Source organism: Lonchura striata, chromosome Z, assembly GCF_050655825.1.
Source record: "Lonchura striata isolate lonStrDom1 chromosome Z, ASM5065582v1, whole genome shotgun sequence".
Lineage (NCBI taxonomy): Eukaryota > Metazoa > Chordata > Aves > Passeriformes > Estrildidae > Lonchura > Lonchura striata.
Genome location: NC_140740.1, coordinates 17633008 through 17642948, shown reverse-complemented (window position 1 = coordinate 17642948; position 9941 = coordinate 17633008). Strand labels below are relative to the sequence as shown.

Below are 9941 nucleotides of genomic sequence, written 5' to 3'. Positions count from 1 at the left end.
GCGCGGCCGGGCCGGGCGGCCCCGGGAGCTGCGCAGGGGCTGCTCCCGGCGAGTCGGCCGGGGCGTCGTGGGGTGGGGACCGCCCGGGCTCCGTGACGGGACGTCGGAGGCTGGCGGAAGGGTGTGCCGCTAGCGCCGTCGCGGCGTGGCTGAAGTTAAGTGCGGGCTCCGGAGGCCCTGAAGTGTTGGAGCCGGGAGCCTCCGCCAGCCCCGCTGTGCGGGCCCGTGCCTGGGAGAGACGTTCCCGGTCCGGGTCCGTGCGCCTTCGGCTGGCCCCGTGCGTGGGAGCGTTGCCGCGGTATGCCCTTAGAAACGGGGTGACTGCAGTGATGTGCTAGCGCTGTCGTGGATTTGTGCTCTATTTGAAAAGACAGATTGACCCAGGGTAGAGTAGTGTGGGATTTCTGTGTTGCAGCATTTCTGACAAATTTGCTTTTGAAATTTGTTTTACACATTACTCAGGGCGGCACAGGAGCTGGTGCGGTTTTTTATGATGGTGCCTTTTGTCGTAGACTGGGATTAATTTCCATATAGATGATGGTATTGAAATAAAGTCCAAAGGTGAACACGTTTGTTCGGTTCGTTGCGTAATACCCTTTGTGTCACAAAGGGTAATCCTCCGCAACACGTATCTTACTGGTGACTTCTAGAAAGAGGCTTTTAAATCTTATTTTTAAAATAGCCTGAGTATCATCACTTCCTCAGAAAAAATTACCTGTCTTCCCTCTTTGCAATGATAGTCAGTACTATAAGCATTCAATGAAACACCGAATTTGAAAATTACAATATTCCTTGAAGATTAATGTGTACTAACTTAAAAAACTCACAAATGCCAACTAATGTAGATAAACAGCACCATTGTAAAGCAATGGCTATCATATGGGTGATGGCTGGGACTAGTCAATATGCTTTTGTTGTGGAGTTGTTTTTTTTTTAAGTATGCAAAGATCATATCACAGACATGTGAAACAGTGGAACTTGCAGTCATTGCACCAAATGCAAGACAATGATATTATTTCAGGCTCTACATGTGTCTAGAGCTTGCTTTCACAGAAACAATGTGGTTTTGATTTCATACTGATGCTCTGTAACAGTCTTTTTTCTAGTACAATACATATACATGTTTGTTGGAGGCCGGGAGAGTTTTACCTGCTCAGTCCTTTCAGGTCTTAGGTGTCGTAGGTCGTAACTTCCTAAGTCTGACATAGGAGGATAGAGCACGTGAAAAGGTTATAAACTGACGTGTGAAACTGAAAACAAACATTGTTTCCCCTGTCTTTTGCAGGTTTTTCAGCTGCAGTATTTTTACAGGATAGTTAATTATGTACTCTAAACAAACCTATTCTAGAAGACAGTTCAGGGAAAAGAGCTGGGGCAAGGCAGTAATTGTGTCTCCTGGCAGCTCTGACTAGTGAAGGTATTCAGGCAGTCAGAGCCCCAGGTGGGATATGGTGGCAGCAGCAGGGATATGGTGGACAAATTAACCTTTAGAGTTTACTCTTCGATCTTTTCAGGGAAACATAAGTGCTGCCTAGTCCTTTTCAATACTAAGTCAGCTAGTATGGCTTAAACTACCCTTGCAGTAGTTTTAATGCTTCCAGTTTAATCTGTACTAGGGCAGAGGAGGAAGATTTGTATGGTCTGTGCTCTTAATACCCTTAGAAAGGGAATAGTGAATTACACAGTGAGTATTGCATTGCTGACACCAGGATTATAAGTTTTTGAACATACTCTTTGTTGCAAGTCTTCATTAAATTTTAAAATGTCTTTCTCTTTAGCATGCCATTTGTTTCTTTCTTAATGATTTTGTTTGTTTTGCCACCACAGCTTTTGTTTACCTTTTTTATATTAATGCTTGAGCTAGTGATTGTGCTTTTCTTTAGGAACTTATATGATATTAATATTGTTAGAATTGAGTCTCCCAGAGTTCCTTTCAAATTATTAAAATACTGTCAAAAATAAATTGGAATTTAAGATGAGGCATATATATTGCAGGTTTTCTGTCAGCACTAGAACGAGTAGCTAAGATTCTGACTGCCTTTGCAAAAAGAAAAATGATAGACAACAAAGAGAAAATAAATTAACTGTATAATTGGTGTTTCTTAATACCATAGTTGCCTTATTGATCCTGAATTAAGATTTTTCACTGGCTATTGTTTTTGACAGTAAAAAAGGAAGACGAGAAACGAAAACAAACTATGACAGTATTGGTTATCGGCCTTGGGGGGTAAGTCACACAAAATTAAATTTCCTCTACAGCTTAAGACTAATCTTCTTCTCAGAATGATGTGTGTAATTTCTATTTCTGAATGCATTTTTTTTTAAACTGGATTACAAATGCTACATATAATTGTATAGTTTTATAGCATGTAACTCTTAAGAGTTACATGCTATAAAACTATAAAACACACAGTTTTGTGTCAGTTGGAAGCTTCAGGTGCAAGTGTCTGTAGCATCTTTCTTGGCACTGCTTGATTTACTGTACTGATTATTGAAAACTGTTGGAATATCGCAGAAAATATCCAGAGGTAGAGAGTATTTAAATTATGACTAAAATGTGACTAAAATTTGGGGAAGGTTGTATTGTTTATTTGCATATAAGTATACAGAAATATATGTGTGAGCTTGTACATATGTTTATAAGTTTCATTTTTGCCTTGGTGAACTTTTTACAATGTTTTTTAACAGTGTAACAAATGGAGGGAAAACAACGTTAGCAGAAAAACTTAAGAATATGCTTCCCAACTGTGATGTAATCTCTCAAGATGACTTCTTTAAGGTAACAATTTTAAAGGAAAAACCTGATAGGTAAAAGTAAGCTTGAGTAGATTTCAATTATTTTTTCAGTTCTCCTATTGGTGAACTTTTAAAATTGATGCTGCTTAAAGTAATGTTAATTTCATAAGAATCATAACATGAGCACTGTGGTAACTGAAATTTAAATTGCCAAACTACTGAATATACTCAGCCAAAATAAATTTCCTGTCTTCTATGTCACTCTTTTAAATAAGGCATGGATGTATGATGGATGCAGTTCTCAAGGCCTTCTGTTCTAATGAGTTTAATCATACTATCTTAAGTTTACACCCATACAACAATAAGTAGTTCTTTGTCTCCCAAGTCAAAACAGAAAAACAGCTTGTGTTTTGACACACACTTTTCTCAAGTAAAGCTCTAGTGAATTTAAGGAAAATGATTTGGAGTGTTTGTTGTTCTAGATTAAATAAAGTTTTTGTAGTCTATTTTAACAATTGTTTGCATCAGTTGAATGGTGAAGATAAATTTAACTAATTGGATACAAAACTGTATCCTTACAATTATAACCAGAGTATGTATCTCTCATAAAAGCATGGTCATAAAAGCAACCTTGAAAAAATTAAATTTTTTTCCCCCTTCAGCCAGAGTCTGAAGTAGAAACAGATGAACATGGATTTAAGCTATATGATGGTCAGTAACTCTGATGCACTGCTTTTGAACATTGTACTGAAATTGTTGTGCTGAGCTTCAACGCTTCTTCCACCTCATCCCCTCGCACTCTTCCCTTCCAAGCATGGCAGTAAAAAAGTGGTTGTTTCAGAGCAATCATCTTCTTAATATCATTCAGCTCACTGAGACATCTAAGAAAACTTGCTTAACAAGTAAATAGCTCAAGCTAGTGCTTGACCTTTCCTTTTCTCTTTTGAATATTTTCCGCTATTTCTTCACTTGTGTCTTGTTTAGTAGCAAATGGTACTGTTCACTTAGAAATCTTGGTTTGCAGTGCTGGCATAAGCTTAATATCATCACTTGGTAATGGCCCTTTTTTTTCTGCTTTTGCTGTTGAGCTCATGGGATATTGCTATCGGGCTTTCCAAGTCAGTCGGTTCATCCTGACACCTTTATTTAATGTCACATCTCACATAAAGAACATACATTTTTAAGTTTGTGATTAATGCTGGCTCTGTTTATTCCTAGAGATCTCTAGATCCAGATCCACTTTAGGCCAGTGTTTTGTGTCAGGTCATATCTACTTGTAAACAGTTGCTCAGTTAATAGCTAATCTCTGTTGATACTTTGTGATCACAAAATATATTACTGAGAATATTGATCAGACCCTTCAGTTGTACTTGAAAACTGGTCATTACCAATGATGCAATCTTTATAAATGGAATGTGAAAGGTGAGGGATAAAATGGACATTCTTATTTGAATATCTAGGTTTAATGCTGCTCTTAAAAGCTCTTTAGAAATGTGTTTGCTGTTATGGTATGCAAAAGCTACCTTATTTCTACCTTTTAATACTTCCTCAATATATTCTTGTGTGTCTACAGACAAAAACAGGTGTAACATTATGCTATTTTGCTTTGTACACCATGGTCCTTTTAACTCTCTCTATGCCCACCTGATGAACCTTATAAAAACCCAAAGCAAAAAAATTTGAGTGTCTACTCCTGTCGCTGTCGAGGCAGGACGGGAATGAATAGACTTGACTCAGAAGGCTGTGAAAGTAAGACTCCCCTTTATTCAAAATACACTGCTCTTTTATACAGAGCTTCGCGAGGACCAACTTCATTGGTTCTGAAGTGAAAACAGCCCACAGCATTGGTGCAAAGTGCTTGACGCACAGTGATAGAACTTAACTATAAACAATGTGAAAAACAAGAGAGATGAAGAATTATTTACATTCTTTTCCAGCTCTTTCCCAGGCTTTTTGCCTGGCTAGAAACTCTCAGTTTCTTTCCTTGACTGAATCTGAGACCCATATACTCCCCCTTCTGACAATTAACAAAATGGTGGAGGTCTCAGGGTTAGTAAATTTTTACAAGTTTTGTGAAAGCTGAGAGCAGTCCCTGAAGTTTCTGTCATGAAGTCAAAAGCTGTGAATTCAGTTCAGACAATATTAGATGCCATAAAGTTCAGAGAGATTACACTGAACAGAAATACCCCAATCCTCATGCAAGCTTTGGTTTCAGGAAATCATCAATAGTAAACACAGAACTACTGATATAATCTTTGGGGTAACCTGTTCCCCTTTGTTTAAATTTGTATGTAGATTATTTGATTCTTACTAATTAATGTAGGGATACTTAAGGGTTTGTTTTTTTTTATTCTTCATTTTTAAGGGATGTTTAACTTTGTTTTCATCTAGTACTTGATGCCCTCTATATGGATGAAATGGTGACAAGTATTCGCAATTGGATGAAAAGCCCAGCAAGCTCAGGTGTTGTGAAAGAAGAGCCAGAGAATACATCTGACAATCTGAAAAATGTTTATATTTTGATTGTTGAAGGCTTTCTCCTTTACAATTATGAGTAAGCAGTAATATATGACCTGGTAAATAAAAACCTATCCTAAAATGGAAAAGGGAACTAATTATGTTATTATCTTAGGCCACTTAATGAAGTATGGAATAGAAGATATTTTTTGACCCTTCCTTATGAAGAGTGCAAAAGGAGAAGGAGGTAAGATTATTGACATCTTGTTTAAAAAGAGTCACTGAAGTAGTCCTTTTGTACTAGCTTTTCTTTAGTGCTTGCAAAATGTAAACTATTAAGATCATCTATCCTTTGGTTGTTAGTTTGAGGTTTGTTCGGTTTGGTTTTTATTTTAGAGCACATGGTTATTAAAGTATGAAGTGCTTTACAAACGCTAAAAAGATAATTTATTGTCATGATAAATGATTTCATTACTGATTGTATATTTGAGTAAACCTACATTGAAAATGAGAAATGGTTAAAAAAAATACTAAGCACTCTTATTCTTGCTTAAATACAGTTAATTGATGATTATTCTTTGAGTAAAGATGTTCATGTGTGGGTTAAGTGTATGGTTTTGTTTAGACTGTCCATTAATTTTACCATGGATCTAAACTAAATTTTTGAGCTGTCTGATGTGCCTCTAAATTTGGAGCATACTGTGTGCTTGGAATAATATATGTGTACAAAGTCAGAATCTGCTGGCTGAGTGAAGAAATCTTCTTTTCAACTGCCTGTGGGTGATACCCACAGGTTTTCTTTCTTGGTTTCTCACTAGACTCACTTAAGACTTTAGTGTCCAGAATGGAAGAGTCTAGACTAAACAACTAGTCATTAAAACTTGAGAAATCTGTATACCTAGTAAATACACAAAAAGTAGCTTATTTTGGAAGTAGTGTCAATACAGTTTAATTTATCTGTAATGCCTTTTAAAAAGATTAAAACCCCCAAACTTTTACCTTATCTTAAATGTGGCTTGATTGGCAAAAATAGGTAAGACAGCAGAAGTTCATGTCACAGATTGAATTAAGACAAAGGAGCCTCCTTGACTCCAACAAACATACAGCCAGCCTATCCTTTTTTATTTTTGATAAAAGCTGTTATTTAACCACCTGACACTAGGGGAAGATATAAGACTTATATGGGAACGCATTTGTATTTTTCTGTAGTACCAGAGTCTATCAGCCAGCAGATACACCAGGGTACTTCGATGGACATGTGTGGCCTATGTATTTGAAATATAAAAAGGAATTGGAAGAGAATGCAAGTATGGAAGTTGGTATGGTATCTCTAATTTTAAACTTATAAAATGCTTAAGTGTGGCACTTGTGCAGTTTTTGTTGAATTTGGGTTTTGTTTTTTAACGGGACAAAATTTTCTTCAAATGCTTTTGTGGCACTTAGTAGGTTTTGATATTTCTATTAGTTTATATTTCAAGCCTATAGGGATTTTGTTTTTGTTATTTAATAATAAAAATTAGGAAGTTAAAAAATACAAATGCTATGATCACTAATTAAGTCCACTTAACAAGATAACACACTTATGTCTAAATAGGAAGTTTCAGAGGCGGTAGCTGATGTACTGGCAGAGTTCTTTAGAACAAAACTGAAATCCTGGTGAAGTCTTGTAATAAGCTGAAGATACTTTCTAGGTGCTGACTGTCCACACTACAGTCACCAGTTTTTCATGAGGCATGTCAAAGCTGGGGCAGCTGTTGGGGCAGTGCCACAATTTTGTATGATGCTCACACTAACACAGCTCTTGGACTACCTGCTTCTGGAGTGAGGCCAGAGGGAAAGGGAGGGAAGTAGGGTGGCCTCATCATCATTAGCACACTGCTTCCTGCTGTGCAGCAAGAGTGACAACTGCAGTGCTCCTCCAGAGCTTGCTCAAAGGCTGAAACTGAACAACCTGAAATTATCTACTGCACAGACACCCTTTTGCCAAATTTTTCCATTGCTCCACTGTCGTCACATAATTACCATTACACTTATGGAGACTTTTCTACCACAAAAAATTATAAATAAATTATTAACTAGAATTATTTTCCATTATGTTGTTTTTATAACATGTAAAACAAGTTTGGGGAAGAGGAAAATGAGAGTTGCTGTTCTTGGTTTTTATTTTTTTCTTCTCTTCTGATAGCATCTATAGGAATACTGAAAACTTTGCCAATTGCCATTACAGGTAGCTGGCATAGAACTCATGAGCACATCTTCTTTTGTCTTCCTCAGATTATTTGGATGGAACAAAATCCCAAGAGGAGCTTTTATCCTATGTGTATAGTGATATAATACAGGAATTAAACAAGCTGAGGGAAGAAAGTAAGTAATGTTACTTGAAATTGAATCTATGTATCCTATTCTGTGTTAACAAGAGGCTAATACTTCCATTTGAAAGTACTACAAGAATGAAAGAGATCTCTATTTCTTTGTTTGCTGATTACTCTCAGTCAATTTCAGTAAAAACTGTGAGTTCCTTGAAATGAGATCTTCTAAGATCATAGCTGAATCCACTATTACTTAATGATAAAATAATAATAAAAAAAGTGGAAGAGAAGGAATATGGGATAAAACATCAATGTAAAAAATGTGTTAGTGGAATTATATTATCACTAATATACAGTGATGCCGCTTGGAAACACTACAGGTTAGATATGTACTTCGTATTTATTTTAGATCAGCAGGTCACAGCATGACAGTGTAGAAAGCCTGGGTTCCATTTGACATGAGTTGAAAACACCAAGACTGTCGTATATGGCAAGCCAACCAACTGAGCAAATGTTGTGTGTATGACCATAATGCTACTTCATATAACACAAGAGATTTTGTAAGTAATTAACTCTCTCTTGGATATGGAGACAGAGACTCCATTTAGGAGTATGAAAAGTGCATTCTTTAAATTTCCTTTTATCAATCCTGCTTTGGCTGAGCTTTAAATCTGATTGAATGTGTACATTTTAAAGAACATGAAGATTTTTGTGCATAAAACTAAACCATAAAAATGCACTTCTGTTGGATTAATAAGCATATCTGAACATGCAAGATTGTAATTTGAAATGATCATAAGAATGACAGTGATTGCCTCTAATATTCTTAGGAGCATATTATCAATGATAAACATGCTCAGAGAAAATAGTTGTGTAAGTTGTGCTGCTTATTCAGTAACTGAATACATCACAGCTAACCTTTATATAAATTTATTTAGGTACTTGCTAAATACCTCTCTGGTGTTTGCACTGTCATTTTTGTGTTGTGTATTTAGAGCAGTTGGGAATAGATGTTAAGAAAATGAAAATAAGCCTGAAGAGGATTCCGATTGTTGGAAAAAGGTGGGGAAATAAGATGTAGAGAATGGAGATACATCATTAACAAGATATAGTACATATATTGTGCAGAGAGTGACTGGGATAGCACAGACAACTACATAATAAATCCATGCTTCAGGGAGGAAGAAGGAAGAAATAATTGTTATTATTTCTTTAATTGTTATTATTTCTTTTTCTAACATTTGTAACTGATGTTGAAAGTGAAATGAAACTGAAATGTTGTGAATGAAATGTTCAGAAAGCAGGAATGCCAGACAAATGTGAAAGCTTTGTTAAAGAATTTGTATATATATATTTACACAAACTAAAAAATTGGATCATATCTTGTTGCTGAATAAATTATGTCCTAACTCTTACATTTTTTAGAAAATAGGTTACATTTTTATGAGCCAGAATAAAAATAAAACTACAGACATAGAAAGGAAAGGATGAGTTTTATTACTCAATATGTGACAGCTGAACTGGTCAGTGATTGAAATGTAGTACTTTATTGTAAAACTCCTAAATCTATATAAGAGAAAGATGTTATCAGATTACAGCTGTGTTTAAAACAAAATGCTTCCAAATATAATTTTGTACTATTATTTTGCACTAAAAATTCTTCATCTTGCATTTGCTCATATGCTGTGATGGACTGTCTGACTTTAAACTGTATATTTGTTTTCATTTCCCTTTGGAAAAGGTACAATTGCAAGAGATTAGCTAATGCATGGAATGGCTGTGAAGGGCTGACCTTGGCTAGCCACCAAAACAGCTCCACAACAGGAGAGGGGAAAAAAATGTAATGGATTTGCATCTTGACTCGTGCGTCAAGGACAGGAAGATCTTTCAGCAGTTACTCACATGCAATCAAAACAGACATGGTTTTGGGAAATTATTTGAATCTACTGCCAATAAAATCAGAAATAATGAGAAAAATGAGAATTAAGAACAAATCATAAAACCCTTTCCCCCCACACCTCCCTTCTTCCTGGGCTTGACTTTTTGCACAAATTCTCTACCTCCTGTCTCCCAGCAGCAAAGCTGGATGGGAATTGTGTTGCTCCTTCCTCTTCACAGTCTCCTGCTGCTCAAGAGTGAGGTCCCTCCCACAGGGACAATCTTCCACTTCCATCTGCTATGTGTGCTGATTCAGAAGAGGGAAGGAATGAACAATGGTATCACCTGACTTTATTCTCAAGTAGTCCAACAGTGGTGCTGAGGCAAGAAGCTCAGTTTTGTCAGATCCTGCTATAGGAAAAAAATATAGATGAGCTCTAATACAGATCTATGCATTTGCACTGATTACTGAACTGGTGCTTCAGCAACTTGTAATTAGAGCTCATGGCATAGATCTTTCACAGTTCTTCTATAACCATGCCACAGTTTGGAGCTGCATTT

The 9941-nt window shown here is 36.5% G+C and overlaps 1 protein-coding gene across 2 annotated transcripts; it reads left to right on the top strand.

Annotated features, from left to right (window-relative positions):
- Nucleotides 1–5: 5 nt before the first annotated feature.
- NMRK1 (nicotinamide riboside kinase 1) lies at nt 6–9479 on the top strand. 2 transcript variants are annotated; one of them, XR_002466430.2, is made up of 10 exons: nt 6–298; nt 2167–2227; nt 2689–2779; nt 3399–3447; nt 5128–5290; nt 5369–5440; nt 6403–6512; nt 7468–7557; nt 7912–8062; nt 9244–9479. XR_002466430.2 is itself a non-coding variant. In XM_021541523.2 (9 exons), exons 2-9 carry the CDS (start codon nt 2199–2201, stop codon nt 9261–9263), a joined length of 624 nt encoding a protein of 207 aa, XP_021397198.2. In that variant the 5' UTR covers nt 6–298; nt 2167–2198; the 3' UTR covers nt 9264–9479. The 2 variants fall into 2 exon arrangements, 1 of the variants encoding a protein (XP_021397198.2); XM_021541523.2 differs by lacking the exon at nt 7912–8062.
- Nucleotides 9480–9941: the final 462 nt, after the last annotated feature.

What these genes read in the sequence shown, in the direction of transcription:
- NMRK1 (XM_021541523.2), top strand. Translation starts at nt 2,199, where the DNA reads ATGACAGTATTGGTTATCGGCCTTGGGGG. An exon ending in CTCAAGATGACTTCTTTAAG is followed by an intron (nt 2,780 to 3,398) that starts GTAACAATTTTA and finishes TTCCCCCTTCAG; the next exon opens with CCAGAGTCTGAAGTAGAAAC. An exon ending in GAATGCAAGTATGGAAGTTG is followed by an intron (nt 6,513 to 7,467) that starts GTATGGTATCTC and finishes TGTCTTCCTCAG; the next exon opens with ATTATTTGGATGGAACAAAA.